This window comes from Mustelus asterias, chromosome 9 (assembly GCF_964213995.1).
Source record: "Mustelus asterias chromosome 9, sMusAst1.hap1.1, whole genome shotgun sequence".
NCBI classification, from domain to species: domain Eukaryota; kingdom Metazoa; phylum Chordata; class Chondrichthyes; order Carcharhiniformes; family Triakidae; genus Mustelus; species Mustelus asterias.
The window spans coordinates 27,302,070-27,319,215 of NC_135809.1; the positions used below are offsets into that span (position 1 = coordinate 27,302,070).

General features: G+C 42.9%; 1 protein-coding gene across 1 annotated transcript in view; it reads right to left on the reverse strand.

Annotated features, from left to right (window-relative positions):
* The window catches only part of cftr (CF transmembrane conductance regulator), a 129,772-nt gene that overhangs the window by 52,600 nt on the left and 60,026 nt on the right, over positions 1-17,146 (reverse strand). Inside the window, exon 12 of the mRNA XM_078219865.1 lies at positions 5,280-5,374. Coding sequence (XP_078075991.1) covers positions 5,280-5,374 — 95 coding nt within the window. The remainder of the gene's footprint in view (positions 1-5,279; positions 5,375-17,146) is intronic.

Consider the following 17,146-nt stretch of genomic DNA (forward strand, 5'->3'; position numbering starts at 1 on the left):
GCAACACACAATAACTCTAGTATATAACAGTATCAATGGTAAAATGATTCCTTCAGTCATATTTTTGTGTCTAATACTGTTGTCTTTTATATCTTGCTCCAGCTCTAATGACACATGCTGGATGTTCTTAATGTATTGTTTCAGGACTGCCTTCAGCTTTGTAGATGTCAGTGATGGTCCTATTTTCTCAGAGGATTTTGTAACTTTTCAACAAATTTCAGCCGTATTTTTTGCCTATATCTCCAATCCAACCTCAGGTTGGCATAGTCAAAGTTGACTCTAATCTGGGGCAAATGAATGGCGCGACAATTCATCTTCAATTTCAGCACAGTTGCGGCACAAACAAAAATTGAGTAATTATCTTATATCGATCAACACAAGCAGTAGAAACACTAACCTCCCACATAGACATTTCATGTAATAGTGACTGGGTCATGTGTTACAGCACATTATCAACAAAAAGGCTGCTTCGGCAGAAAAATATTAGATTTGTATCCTCATTGGCAGAAATTCAAAACAACAAATGAATTAAATGTTAACATTTCATCTTAGGGTAGATCTTTTTGTCCCACCCATATTGGACAAATCTCAGGGCAAACTATATTTAAGTCAAAACACATCACTCCAAATGAAAATGGGAAAGCTGGAGTAATAACGTTAAAATATGCAGCTATTCACCAAAGATGAAACTGTAGGTAGTTTTTACCTGAGCAGCTGATATTTTTGTCCATTAATTGGCCACTTAAGAATCTCAATCACATGGTTGGATGAGACTTCTGATAGCTCACTTAGAATAGAATCCCTACAGTGCAGAGGGAGGCCATTCGACCCATTGAGTCTGCACTGATTCTCCAACAGAGCATCTCACCAAGGCCCTATCCCACGTAATTACCCAAATAATCCCCGAGCCTACACATTTCTGGACACTAAGACACAATTTAGCATGGCCAATCCAACTAACCTGCACATCTTTGGACTGTGGGAGGAAACCGGAGCACCCGGAGGAAACCCACGCAGTCACGGGGAGAACGTGCATATTCCATATAGACAGTGACCCAAGGCCGGAATCGAATCCGGATCCCTGGCGCTGTGAGGCAGCAGTGCTAATTACAGTGCCACCAAGCTACCCTACTTGCCACTGGTAAAAGTGCCAGTGGCACCAATCTGCCGGCAGGGGGCCCATAAAATCCAACCCATAAATTCAGGGAAATATTGCTCATCTTAAAAAGTACAATTTTGAACTTCTTTGGTAAAACAATGATTGACTGGCCACTTGTCACAAAAAATAGTTTTTTCCTATTGATGGTAAGATTTGTAGCCCGATTCTAATAACTAAGCTGTGTAGCACCAAAAAACAGCAAATGAGCAGCAAACTGCACCAAGAGAGATTAAATATGATTCCCTTGCTGAATAAATGCCTGTATGGTGGCACAGTGGAGTGGCACGGTGGCACAATAATTAACACTGCTGCCTCACAGCCCCAGAGATCTGGGTTCAATTCCTGGCTTGGGTAACTGTCTGTGCGGAGTCTTCATATTCTCCCAGTGTCTGCGTGGGTTCCCTCCGGGTGCTCCGGTTTCCTTCCACAGTCTGAAAGACATGCTGGTTATGTGCATTGGCCATGCTAAATTCTCCCTCAGTGTACCCGAACAGGCACAGAAGTGTGGCGACGAGGGGATTTTCATAGGTAACTTCATTGCAGTATTAATGTAAGCCTACTTGTGACACTAATAAATAAACTTTAAACTTTAGAATAGTTGGGTCATGGAAGAAAAGTATAACCTACTGGGTAGCTATCAATTATTTTGTGAGCTTTGAATTTTCCGTTCATTGTAAAAATTGACTATAAGCTTCATTTTGGAGAAGTTGTTAGCAGGCCACATACACAATTCATTCCATTCTTACAAGCTTTCTGATGGGAATGTCAAGCTTTTTGAATAGAAATGGATGGTTAACAGTGAGGCGGAGTGTCTTGGGCTACAAGATGATATAGACGGAATGGTCAAATGAGCAGATAAGTGGCAGATGGAATTTAACCCTGAAAAGAGTGAAGTGACACACTTTGGAAGGATTAATTTAATAAGAAAGTACTCAGTGAATAGTAGGACACTGGGAAGTTCTGTGGAATAAAGGGACCTTGGCGTGTTTGTCCACAGATCTCTGAAGGCGGAAGGGCATGTTAGTAGGGTGGTAAAAAAGGCATATGGGACACTTGCTTTTATCAGTTGAGGCATAAATTACAAAAGCAGGGAAGTCATGTTGAAGTTGTATAGAACTTTGGTGAGGCCACAGTTAGAGTACTGTGTGCAGTTCTGGTCGCCACATTATCGGAAGGATGTGATTGCACTGGAGGGGATGCAGAGGAGATTCACTGGGATGTTGCCTGGGTTGGAAAATTTAAGTTGTGAAGAGAGGTTGCGGAAGCTCGGGTTGCTTTGGTTGGAGCAGAGAAGACAGAGGGGTGACCTGATCGAGGTGCACAAGATTATGAGAGACATGGACAGAGTGAATAAGGAGCAACTGTTCCCCTTAGTTGAAGAGTCAGTCACAAGGGGATATAGGTTCAAGGTGAGGGGCAGGAAGTTTAGGGGGGATGTGAGGAAAAACTTTTTTACCCAGACGGTTTGGAACGTGCTGCCTGGGAGGGTGATAGAGGCAGGTTGCCTCACATCCTTTAAAAAGTATCTGGATGAACACTTGGCACATCATAACATTTAGGGCTATGGGCCAAGTGCTGGAAAATGGGATTAGGTGGGAGTTCAAATGTTTCTAACATATCGATGTGGACTCGATGGGTCGAAGTGCCTCCTCTGCGCTGTATGGTTCTCTGATCCTATGATAGTGAGATAAAGGCACTCCCTGAATAAAGCTAACTTTGTGACCTTTAACACTAACGTGTCAGGAGTTATTCAAATGAAGCCTTAAGCTGCTTTAGTTTTCTCCAAGGGTAGCATTATCAGAAACTGCACACAGTAAATTCTAATTCATCATTTACATTATTTGCGGAACACATCACTACCTTCTCTCTGGAATCTAAAATGAGTTGCCAACCTGTAGGTACAGACTGAATAGAATTTAGCTCATAAACTATAGCATTACCTTTCCAAACACTAACCCAGGAACAAACATTGTTCAGACACTCCTATTAATCAAAGCACTGACCCAGTTCATCAGACACAACTTTAAACTGTAGCTGGGCATATATTGTTACACAGTTCTTTAAGACTATAGTGTTAGAATCCCTGAATAACTTCAGTGATGTTAATCTAATTCTAGGTGCTAGTTGGATTGTGTGAAATACTTTCCTGTCTTCTCTGCATCAACTGAGATAAATATCACAGAATGAAGTTGAAGCCTCAGCAGCTTCAGTATGAATAACATCATGATGGTCAAAGGTCACCGATAATTCTACAGCCCAGCAATATCTGTACATGCTTCTAAGCTATTCAAAGAGCAAATTTGATCTAGGTGAGCACATGTTTCCCTGTTCATTTTTCTGGCACTAAATTTGTATTTAATATAAATAATCACAATTATTTCATTGAGGCAAGGAATGCTAGGGCGGCAAGGTGGTTAGCACTGATGCTTCACAACCCCAGGAAGCTGGGTTCAATTCCTGGCTTGGGTCACTGTGTGGAGTTTGCACGTTCTCCCCGGGCCTGCATGGTTTTCCTCCGGGTGTTCCAGTTTCCTCCCACAGTCTGAAAGACGTGCTGGTTAAGTGCATTGACCATGCTGTATTCTCCCTCAGTGTACCCAAACAGGCACCGGAGTATGGAGGGGATTTTCACAGTAACTTCATTGCAGTGTTAATGTAACTTGTGACACTAATAAATAAACTTTTAAACTTTAAAACTTTATGTATAAAATGGAGGGGCTCCAATGTATTTGAGTCAGATTGAGAAAGGTAAATTGGTGGACAATTGCCCATGTTAATTGTCTTGTAATGTTCAGTTATTGGTGACCTGCTCAACATCTCAAATGTGAAATATAGCACAGCACCAGGGAGTTACATTTTAAAATGGAAACTAGTGAAAGGAAATAAAAATACAAATTAGTATATCAGCTCCAAGGAGCACATGTGATTTTTAAATTTTCAAATTTGTCTCAGAAATCATCCTAAAACAATCCATAGTGTGACATTAGTGTACCTTTAAGAAATGTTTTTTTTTTTAAATCATGTTCTCTGCAGATATAAGCTGCTTTGGTTTCATTGTTGCTGGGCCACCTGCTAGAAGTCTTCTAATTGCTCCTTCAGTGGTTTAAATGGGGTTTTTTATTTTTACTCTGGGATCTTTTATGAATGACCCTGCATTGTGAGGAGGAAGGTCACGTGTTTTGGACAGTTTATTTCTTCCTAGTGAATTTAAGGTTTCATTTTCTGTTTCAGCTGGCTGCAGCTTTTAGTTTTAGAAGGGACATCAAGCTGAAAAGAAGTGTTTCTCTCTCTCCCTGATTTTGGAAATTCTGCTAATTCACTGAAAGCAAGGCTTCTTGCCTTCCCGGAGTAGAACATTTGCTGCTGGTGGCTTGACCAGAGTCTCTCCCTGCTGTTCTGGGAAGCTGTTCTGACTTCAAACTGTTCTGAGTGTGTCCAGAGAGAAGTTACAAGGCTGAAAAGTCAGGATTTTCAAATCTCCAGCCAAACGACTCAGTTCCAGTATCACATGAGCATTAGTCTTTGCTGTGTTAAACCTGTGGAAAGTGGTTTTTTTGTTGATGGGAAGTTTTTGCTTGATTGGACGTCTTAGATATGTTTGTGAAGGGTTATGTATTATCGTGATTGTTTTGTTTTTGCCTGTAATTGTCAAAAGTTATTGCTAATTTTCTTACTATACACGTTAACTATATTCTTAAATATACTTTGTTTGATGAAAGCTCCCTAGTGGGTTATTTGAATCATACCTGAAGTGAACCATATCATACCTATCCTAGCCAAATTCAAAGTGCAAAATTTCTGATCCAGGCAGGCTTCACAAGACACTTCGGAGTTTCTGGCCTGAATTGTTACAATAGACATGCAACAAAATTACCTTCTGTAATAATCTGACTGAATGAGCCACAATGGAAAGGTGATCTCCTGATGAGAGAATTGTCAGTCAAGACCAAGTTGCTGCTATATCCTAATTGTTGATAAAATGAATCATCTGTGGAGTGGGCTGTTATAAAAGGATGATCTTACCAGCAACAATGGGTTTCTCAGTGGAAAGAACTTCCTAAACACATCACTTCCCTTTTGTTTAAAACCTATTGTTACAATGTTAATTGGTCATACAAACCTGGCCAAGGAAATTCTTGCCCGTTGACCCCCACTGAGCGTAATCCCTCCATCTCCGAGAACAGTCTTATCCTTGTTAGGAAACACTGTGATATCCTAGGAAAAAAAAAAGAAAAACCAATGCGTCAGCAATTTTTATTTTGCAGTAATGAAAGTGATTACTTTCAACGATATGTCCTGAGCAACTGGATATGTGTTGGTTGCTCTCAGTTGACTGAGATGCCAATAATGGCTATCCAATCCAGTCCAATGTTGAATTCCTTGAAATAACATCCAAGGTGAGCTATTTGACCAAAGTGGGATGTTTAATACAATATAGATGATTTATGCTCAATGTTTTCTGTGTTCACACCTTCAGCTGTGCCAATGGAAGGTAATGTTCCACAGGCAGAAAATCAGGGAAAATTGGGTAAAGTTTCTTTGGGCCACTCTCATCAACCTCTTTTCAGCTGGCTAAAGATCCAATCTCCCAAGTATAGAAGGTGGTGCAGAAAAGAGAAGAACATTTTAGCAATGAATATTCTGGATTCGGAATTGAACTGCCCGATAGAGTTGTGGAAACAGATTTAATATTAATTGTCACAAGGGAGTTGGAAAAGTACTTGGAAGAAAAGAATTGCGGAGATATAGAATCATTGCAGTGCAGAAGGAGGCCATTCAGCCCATCAAGCCTGCACCGACAACAATCCCACCCAGGCCCTATCCCTGTAACCCTGTTAATCCTCCTGATACTAAGGGACAATTTAGCATGGCTAATCAACCTAAGGTGCACATTTTTGGACTGTGGGAGGAAACCGGAGCACCCCGAGGAAACCCACGCAGACACAGGGAGCACGTGCAAACTCCACGCAGACAGTCACCCTAGGCAGGAATTGAACCCGGGTCCCTGGCGCTGTGAGGCAGCAGTGTTAACCACTGTGCCATCTTGCCACCCAAAGAAAGAGTGGGGCAATGGGACTAACTGAATTGCTCAAGAATTAGCACAATGGCCTTCTTCTGTACTGTATGAATTTATATTTCTATTAAAAAAAAGGAAAGGCCATATACAAAAAAAGTAAATCAATTGCATTCAGATTAATGTATAATAATAATAATGGGCCGTCATTTGCTATTTCAGGGTGTCTAATGGCATCTTCCATTAGTTAAACTTGGATTGGAATTTTACGGGCACGCCTGCCCCTGAGGCTTGGAAAACAGCATTTTGCATTGGCCTCAGGTGGGATCGTATGAACCTCGGGTGGACGTGCTGGTAAAATTCCGCCCTTGTTCTTGCACGATGAGGCTTTTAAGTTTCTTTTGCATGGTAAGTTACTGGAAGTGTGAGCTGGTAATGGGGCAATGAGGGGAGCTGGATATTTGATACCCGGGTGAATAAGGCAAGCATCCTTGTATCTCTTTAACCAGTCAGAACAAAGGATTGTGCAATTAACAGTGCAGGGACTGAGAAGGAAGCACAAATTAGAAAGGGTGAATCCAGTGTCAAATCAGGAGCAGAAAGAGAAATAAAGAGAAGGAAAGAACAATTGTATCAAGAAAAGGAGAGAAAAGGACAAAGAGAAGTCTCGAACAACTATTAATTCCTAAAGGACTGAAGCTCTGTATTTATAACAATTAATTTTCAATGCCAGAGTGATTAGTTGGCAATAATTAACATTTGACCAATTGTTAAAAGGATGCTTAGACTTGAAATGACGAGACTTTCTGTGAAGTGTTTAGTTTGTATTTAATGGCAAATACAGGAACTTTAAGCCAGTCAATGAACTTCAATGGTGAGGCAGACAGCGAGATGTCATTTTCACTGAGATAATGGGAGAGCAACCTTTGGATGTTCACAATCAAGTTCACATCTGTCCCTCACCTGAAGATTCTGGGCCTTTTGCACATAAATAGCAGTGACTGGTACTGCTTGACAGAAAATTCTAGCCCAACCCTTCATGCCACAGGGTATTTTGTGTGGATGTGAAGCCCACTTATAAATTTGGAATTGTGAATTTTTACCTTTGACTACTACAGGAAGAAAGGAAAGGCGAAAATTGTCTGAAAATATGAAGCTAAAATGTGCATGTCAGATATCTGGAAATTTAATAAGGATTTAAAATTTAGCACACTAATGATAATGAAATGATCCATTGTCAAAAAATATCCACTTCAGAGTCCTTATAATGCTTTTCTTTCTTGGCTAGCCTTTCTGTTTACACTCTCTAATAGATTGCATTCTAAATTGCTTTATTGATGTTAACTTGCTTTGATTTATGTCCACATTATGTCAGGTTTGGAAGTTTAGGTGAGAATTTTACATTACCCCACCAGCGGGTCTCAGGGAGGGGTGATACGTGAAATTGAATGGACAGGTTCCTTCTGGGTTCCCGGACAAGGCCCCGGATAAGAATCCCACCTTTGCCCCAATTGAGACTATTAAAGGGGAATTTCACAGTACCTTCATTGCAGTGTTAATGCAAACCTTACTTGTGACTAAGAAATACATTTTAACTTTTAACTTTACTTAAATGGCCAATTGTTGGTCACATAAGGGCCGTTTCCCATCCAGTCTCAATTTCTGGGCTGGCGGGAGGCTTGAACTTGAATGGGGAAGGCCAAAAATGAAATGAGTTACATCTCGGGCAGGAAGGGATGTGTTGGGGGCGGTGCCATCATCAGAACATCCTTAGACAGCACCTTCCAAATCCACGACCACTTACATCTAGAAAGACAAGAGCAGCAAATACATGGGAACACCACCACCTGCAAGTTCCTCTCCAAGCTACTTGCCATCCTGACTTGGAAATATATCGCCATTCCTTCGCAGTCGCTGGGTTAAAATCATGGAATTCCCTCACTAATGGTATTGTGGGTCAATTCACAGCACGTGGTTGGCAGTGATTCAAGAAGGCAACTCGCCAACACCTTCTGAAGGGCAATTAGGGATGGGCAACAAATGTTGGCCGGTCAGCAACGCCCATGTCCCAGGGATGAATCAAAAAAAAAAGCCCCCTACTGATCTCTGGCATTCCCTCCCCTTTAAGGTCTGGTAGCCTCACGATCTCCCTCCCCACACCGGCTTCTTTTCTAAGACCCTGGTCACATCCTACGTGTTCACCAAGGTCTTCCCTATCCTCCCCACTCTGGCACACCTTGAACTTACCCGAACCTTTGATACCTGGATTCAGGCTCTGACGTCCTCCAGCATTTCTTCAGCTGTCCACTGTAGTGCTGTCACTGCAGGGACTAAAGAGCAGCCGGCCATTCTGATTGGCTGGCAGCTCTCCAAGGAGGGGCTTTCTGCCAGACGAGGACCGTAAGACCCACCTGCAGCCACTTCACGCTCACTCGAGTGTGAAATGGCTGTGGGGAACTCGGAGTCAGCAGGGATTTATCCTTGCTGATTCTTTTGGGTGGGATTTTCTGGCCGTGCTCGCCCCAAGACCGGAAAATCCCGCCCGAGATCAACAGAACTTTGCATGGGCCGTGTCCCGTCTGCTACAATTCCCGTGGCGGGCGGGCCGGGAATATTCTGCCCTATGGGTCTCACTTCCCATTGGCTCCTCAGATGGCAGGAAGCAAGGCCTTGCCATCTGAATTCATGCAGTCCTCTATATTCACTGTTAAATAGATCGAGATTCTTATAACTTGCTCAAACGATAGCCTATCCTGGGTGGCACAGGATGGCACAGTAGTTAGCACTGCTGCCTCAAAGCGCAAGGGATCTGGGTCCGATTCCTGGCTTGGGTCACTGTCTGTGCGGAGTCTGCATTTTCTCCCTGTGTCTGTGTGGGTTTCCTCCGGGTGTTCTGGTTTGCTCCCACAGTCCAAAAGACGTGCTGGTTAGGTGCATTGTCCATGATAAATTCTCCTTCTAGGTGCTGGAGTGTGGCCACTAGAGAATTTTCACAGTCACTTCATTGCAGTGTTAATGTAAGCCTACTTGTGACTAATAAATAAATTTTAACTCTTTTTTCCTATTTTCAAAAAGTTATGCATTGTCCTTGCTTTTTAATTACAAAATCATTTTAAGCAGCCAAGTAATTCTTGTGGCTTTTTCAAACATAAAGGCCTAATTGAGACAGCAGTCTTATATCACTTGATGAACACAACTCTTTGTGAATTATTTTGCCACAACGGTTCGAATTTTATGAGAACCTCATTGTTCTCCATTGTCAATAATTAAACCATCAACTGTAAAAGTATATTGTATGTCAGGGTTATTTAAAAAAAAGAGCTGCTGTGAATAAGAGCAGAACACAAATGATCAACTGAAATGATTCATTTGTTAATGAGTTAAAACATGAATTCCGACAAGGAAGGTGGTAACACAAAGGCTGGACTGGAGGTCTTGTAAACCTGAATGACTGGAGATTGTGCTGTGTAAATACAGATATAGAGCAATTTCAGAGTCTCACTTTGATGCAGGTCATGTGCATCCAGGTAATGGTGTCCACAATGCAATCATGCAATGTCACCCAGGTTTTCCTGTTAGCAGTGACTCAGTATGCTGGAGTCTGCCTCATGTGAAGTGGGCCCAATTCAAAATAGAAAAAGGTCACATGGAATGACTGTCTATTTTATCCAGATTTCCCAAAGATTTTAAAAAGTTACAATCCAGACCCTTTTGACAATAAATTTAATCACATCAAAACGGTGTCTATATTGCACAATATAGGGAAAAAAAGATTATTTTTGCGAGAAACTAAGTTGAAAGGCCAATATTGCAGTACCCCACCTAGAGTAAAGCAAAGATTAGGGAAATCAGCGGCCAGTATTTTGGTGATGGCAAAACTTTGGGGGCAGAATTCTCCAAACCTGCTGGCGGCGGCTTTGGCGATGGCGGGTGCGGAGAATCTGGCGGAAACCAAAGAATCGGAAACCCGTTGGCTTCAAATCACATTGCAATTGTCCCAATGACAGGTTAATGGTGGATCGCTCTTCCTGCTGAAGAGCAAACGCTATTTGCATTCATTTGCATCTCATGGATGCTCATTAAAATATCTGTTTGGCAGTGTAACAAAATAAAAGCTAAATACTGCAGATGCTGGAATCTGAAACAAAAACAGAAAATGCTGGAAAATCTCAGCAGGTCTGACAGCATCTGTAGAGTGAGTATAGTACTGAGGTTTCAAGTCTGGATGACTCTTCGTCAGAGCCTGGCAGTATTTTGTCTGGCTTTCCAATCTTGCTTCATGCCAGTGTGAAATTACATTGACGTCAAACCCAGTTGCTAAAGAGTAGTGTGCACAAGACGGTCCTCAGTTCGCCACAGACATCAAGGTGAGCACAACATGCAAAGCCCATCTGCCATAGTGCTGTGCTGTTCCTGATGTGATGTGTACACCAACCTGCCAGGGCAGATGGGTTCCTGCCCTTCATCTCCATGCCAAGCTGTTCTTCATGGACAGCACTGTCCTGCTGCGCCTGGGGTTGGGAAGTACAGTGGTCTCCTTCCCCCCGATGCCAAACATCACTGATCCTCTGGCCAGCATTGTTTTTCAGGACTCACACGACATCACAGCAAAGGTCTGAAGTTTGACCGGGAGTGGGTTATGAGGTGAGGGTGGGGATGGGCAGATGAAGACGGGGGGGGGGGGGGGGCAATTGGAGGAATGTGGACAAAGGGAGGAAAGGTTGAACTCTGTCCTATAATAGAAGTGTGGGACCACCCTATCGACACTCAGGTAAAATGGTGTCTTCCAAAATTGAAGTAAGACCATATCTGTCTGGGAGGGTTATGATGAAGTGTTGGAGGACTACTTAACTGGGCTCTGGGACACCTTCTTGGGACACATATTCACTTGTTGGTGCCACTACAGTGGGCTGGGTCCAAGTTAATTACATAGGGCTCAGAGCTGTCGCTCAGGAAGCAGGAACAAGCCAGATTTCTGGGTTAGTGCTTTGAAAGGGATCAACACAACTCAAAAGGCTCTTGTTAAATTTGGAAAAGCCACATATTGGAAGACAGTAACACAGCCTCGGGGAGGGAAGACTATATTGTAAGGAGCACAGCTGCATCAATTCTGCCAGCCCATCAGTAAAGGGGAGTCGTGTGCTAACATTTAATGCCATTCATCAGTGGCCAAGTGGATTCCATTCATTCACCAGTGTGACGCTACTGTGCATTTAAGAAATGTATTTTTTAAATCATATTCTCTGCAGTTTGCAAACAGCTTTTTATTTTAATTGTGGCACCAGCTACCTGCTGAGATGTCCTTTAATTTTTGCTTAAATGGTTTAAAAGGGGTTTTGTCTATTTTACCCTGGGCCCAATGCACTTTCTGGGAGTTTACAACCTATTGAAGTGTTGTGGGGAGATTGATTGACAAGTCAAAGTCAGGTGGTTCCTTCAAAGAGGAATCCAAGGATTCACTTTCAGTTTTAGTTAGAAGCTGTGTGGAATCCAGACTGAAAGGCACTATTTTTGGGCCTCTCTCCCTGTTATTAGAAATTCTGCTGTATTGGAAGCAGTTTTCTTGCCTTCCTGGGGTGAAAACTTTGCTGTAGGCGGTTTTCTGGCTAAAAGCTAGAGGCCAGCCATGGCTTTATCTCGACCTCGAGGTCTGCTGGAAGTTACACGGCCGGGAAGTCAGAGTTTCAATTCTATCCAGAAGACAAATTCACAGCAGGCATTGCTGAGCTGCAAAACCATGAAAGCATTCTTATTTTCTGCGCTAAACCTGGGGCAGGTGTATGTTTATAAGGAGGTTTTGTTGTATTAGAACAGTACATTTAGTTAAGTTTTATACAATATCATGGTTGATTTTTTTCTTGTTTGTTATTGGTAAAAGTCATTGCTAATTTCCTTTTGGTGTGTTATTTATATTCTTAATTAAACTTTGTTTGATGAAAGCTCCCTAGTGGATCATTTGAATCATACCTGAAGTGAAACGTCTCATGCTTACCCTAGCCAAATTCAAAGTGTAAAACTTTTGCGGGGGGGGGGCGGGGGAGTGAGTTTATGAGAAAAATTCTAAGTGTCCCGCTAACGTGAACGCGGGAGATTTTCAGATCCATTTTTTGAGTGAGTCTTGACTCGGAATCTAATGCACTTAGACAATGAAAAAGTGGGCTAGACCATTTTCAGCCACAAGATGGAGTAGGCGGGGCTTAAGTCACCAGCCAGCTTGCTGAAGCAGCAGAGGGAGCTATTGTGCATGTGCAGACCTCTGTGGCATCACTGCAACACCGGCATCACCACATCATCACTGCAACAGCAGGGGCCTGACAGAGAGAGAGAGATCTATCGCTGCAGCCGGCCTCGATAAAACCCCCCCTCCAGCTATCATGGGGGCCCGCGGCCGATCAGAGGCCCCCATCGCTCAGAAATATCGCCCACCCCGCCACCCAGACCAATCGCAGCCCCCCCTCTCCCCACAGCAAGCAGTGCCAAGGTGCTCAGTGCCAAGGTGCCATTCTGTCAACGTGCAGTTGGTGTGCAACCATTGAAAACACATCCTGCATATCTGTGCATGGTTCCCTGCAGGTTGCCATGACTCCGACACCCTCAGTTGCTCTCAGGTGCCTGGGATCTATGAGGGAGCCAGAAAATCTGCAGGGATGGCTGCTGGAGGATAAAAGTTACCCCCTTAAACACTGGATAATGACTCTAATGTGTTGCCCTCAGACTCTAGCTGATTAAAGATACAATACTGCTCACACTCCCTCACTGAGCAGACCATAGGGTGAATCAGATGCCTGGACCACTCAGCTGGCTCTCTGCAATATGGACTGGAGAGGGTTTGCCACTTGATCACAGTTTGCTGAGCCTTTTACAATCTGGCTGTATAGGGAGGTAAGACCCTGCCAGGGGGTGAACTGGAGGAGCTCTCCTCAGATGCTGAGGATGAGGAGGTGCAGGACACCCAGGGGGACACTGAGGGAGAACATGAGGCCACAATGTCATGGAGGAGCAGAGACGTGGGAGGCGCACCCTAATAGCTGATAGTTTTACTCCTCTTGGAACCTAAGTCCAATCATGAGGAGATATCTCCTGTAGCCCTCCAAGCCATTTTGTGACTTCTGAGGGAATAGCTGAACCATCGCTGTGAGGACAGCTCCTGTATTCACACTTGGACCATAAGAGATCATGACTCACTAGATTCAGAATTTAGCTATGGTGTCCTGGTAATATGCTTACTCTGTCAATTTAAAGACCAGCAAGGCAGTACAGCGATGTAAGTTGATGCTCGACACTTCCCATGCCATCTAAGGTGGCAATCACTGCCGCAAAGGACATGTGGACCAATGCAGGGCTCTCATCCTAAAGTGCATGTCTAGGTTTGGGACACGAGATGCGCAGAGACTCACATATCTGATGATCCCTCATTAGCTATTGCTATCCCTCGAGGACTAAGTGTTGAGAACTCACTCATCATACAATCCTAATAAAGAATTACACACATCCCCCTGACAACACACAAGAGTGCGGTAACAAGTGGCACTGAGGTTGGCATCACATGAACATTAATCTTAAAAAGGGGCACTCCGAGTGTGAGGAAGACTGAACCTGAATGGGATAAGAAGATATCATCCAAACTGAAATGCTTCCATCTAACCGTTACATTCACATACCCTAGGAATGGTTTTCAAAAAGCACATTTTATTCACAGTAAGAGAGCATTTGTGACCCTGAGCTGACAACAGAACAATTTAACTTTCCTAATCCTCCCACTACACCTTGGCACGGCACTGACATATGCAGCAGGAACAGAGACAGCCTGCTGACTGCTACGCCCTGACGCCGATGCAATATTTGTGAGGAACATTTGGAGTACTGCGTACAATTCTGATCACCCTGCTTTAGGAAGGATGTTATTAAACTGGAAAGGGTGCAAAAAAGATTTACAAGCATGTTACTGGGGGATCGGAAGGTTTGAATGATAAGGAGAGGTTGGAGAGGACATTTTTCCCCCGGAGCATATCAGGATGAGGGATGACGTTATAGAGGTTTATAAAATCATGAGAAGTATAGATAAGGTGAATAGCCAAGGTCTTCTCCGCAGGGTAGGGAAGTCCAAAACCAGAGGGTATAGGTTTAAGGTGAGAGGGGAAAGATTTAAAAGGGACCCGAGGGGCAACTTTTTCACACAGAGGGTGGTGTGTATCTGGAATGAGCTGCCAGAGGAAGTGATAGAGGCGAATGCAATTACAACATTTAAAAGACATTTGGACAGGTACATGGATGAGAAAGGTTTAGAGGGATATGGGCCAAACGCAGGCAAATTGGACTGGTTCAGTTTAGGAAACCTGGTCAGCATGGACGAGTTGCACTGAAGGGCCTGTTTCCGTGCTGTATATCTCTATGACTCTATAATGGGTTTTCCAGTTTTGTCATGTACAACACACAGAAGAGAGAGATTGGCCTCCTTCTGTGCTTTTATGATTCTAGGTGATGACTCACACTGTCGTCCTGGGAAAGCTTGAAGTAATACAGAAAGAGAATTGTCCGTCTGTCAGACACTGATATGGCGATAGAGAGAAAACTGAACATCCATAAAACATTGAGAAAGACCATGACGGCAGTTTGTTTAGAACTGGTTGGTGCCAGATCCTGACGTAGATAATGATAAGTGATTGACCAACTGCGCGTGTTCAATCCTAATATAGGCGATTCAAGTTCATATTTATGTAAGCTTCTTCCGGTTTCTTTATTCACCTGTTGCACAGCCTTTTCCCCCTAGATTGAACATCACCAGGAGCATTAAGTGCATGATAACAAAATTTAAGGGCATTTTTGGTATTTGGCTTCAATGGAATCAGGCTTTCAGCAACATAATACAACCGTGCTTTAATTATTTTAGTCATTTGGAATGGATAAATACCTTTTTGGCAACAATTACTATTAACTAGATTTAAAAAGGTAGTGAGACCGTGTTTGATTTTTAATTTTGTTGAGGGTGCCTGATATAATTTCAATAGGTTTATCACTCAGCTGAACGTTTGCAGGTTAACATGACCTTTGGTGTGCGACTCTGCCCATTGTAAGTGTTCTCCTTTGTTTTACCTTCATTGGAATGGGTTTAACATGTTCTGTTTTATTGCCAGCAACAGATAAGAGTTAATTTTGGAAATGTGTATTATTATTAATAAGATTTTCACTTGCGCATCGCAAAATTATCCCAGAATATTAAATGATATGAATAAATAGTTGAGAGTTGGAAGAGAAATTTAATGGTACCTAGGGAGGTCTGCTTTTGACTGAATGCTAATTGGTTGTTTTCGAAATCCATGGGCAAAACAATTTCTAACAGTGTTAGTTTTGTATTTAATGAGCACAATATTCTCACATCAACACCTCTGGCAACATCTAATGGTATTTGTCAGTGTGTTACTTTATTTGAGACATTGATACTCCTAACATATACAGGCTAAAATCTTGGTTAAGAGTGTGATGTTTCATGGATGTGTGAAGTATTCATCCACTAATATCATCCATGGTTATTTCAGCCTGAAAGTGAATGTAAAGTAAATATTTTATACTGAGATTTGATGGCAGCTAAGTTCCTCTACCTTTGAAGTAGCCTGTTCAATTTATTTTTAAAATTCCACAGGAATCTAAAATGATGGAAGGTTTGGCATAGGCGACCTATGATGTGCGAAGGTATCAGGAACAATGCAACACAAATTGGCATTCTTGCACCAATCTTAATCAAATAGATAGTCAGGCACTCCCCTCCCATTCACTTGCCACACAGAATTCAACCAGGAGCAAACTCCCTCGGGGTGAAATTTGTCAATGTTAGCAACGCAAACCAGGTTTGTAGTGAACCTGCAGCTGATTTTTCTACTTACCCAGTCCTTAGGTTTATTAGTGTCACAAGTAGGCTTACATTAACACTGCAATGAAGTAACTGTGAAAATCCCCTAGTCGCCACACTCCGGCACCTGTTCAGGTACACTGAGGGAGAATTTAGCATGGCCAATGTACCTAACCAGCACGTCTTTCGGACTGTGGGAGGAAGCACGGTGGCACAGTGGCTCGCACTGCTGCCTCACAGCGCTGAGGACTCAGGTTCAATTCCGGCCTTGGGTGACCGTCAGTGTGGAGTTTGCATGTTTTCCCCGTGTGGGTTTTCCACCGGGTGCTCTTGATCTTCTTTCCACTGAAGATCACAGAATGATATTTCAAATTCTTTGTGAAGACTCGTTTCCTAGTTTCATTGTCACTTTTACTTACTTTAAAATGGAAAATCTTGGCAATATTTTCAAATCAATGGAATGTAAAAATTGGAGCAGTGAATTTGCTGTCAATTCACTTAGAGTCTGTTTCTCACTGCTTTCATCGTTTGGACTTTGTGTGCGCCATGGAAATGTGAAGTAACTAAAATAGCAAAATGGGTATGAGTGCATATAAAAAAGAATATCTTAACTCCCATTTTTGGGGTCACATTAGAAATTAAATGGCAACAGTCTGGAACTGGAACCAAACTTGTCTGAAAACCTCAGGACACTTGATAGCTTACATAAGGTGACAAGGGCTGAATCAATTGAGCTAAGTGTTTTTACAGCACAGCTGGGTGGCATGGTGGCACAGTGGTTAGCACTGCTGCCTCACAGCGCCAGGGACCCGGGTTCAATTCCGGCCTCGGATCACTGTCTGTGTGAAGTTTGCACGTTCTCCCCGTGTCTGTGTGGGTTTCCTCCCACAGTCCAAAGATGTGTAGGTTAGATTGATTGGCTATGCAAAATTAACCATGGTGTCAGAGGGATTAGCAGGGTAAATATGAGGGATTACGGGAATAGGGCCTGGATGGGATTGTGATCAGTCCAGACTTGATGGGCCGAATGACCTCCTTCTGTACTTTAGGAATTCTATGATTCTATAATTCTATGCTGCGGGGTCAGGAAGAGCACAACTATTTCCTCCAGGTTCAACAAGCTACC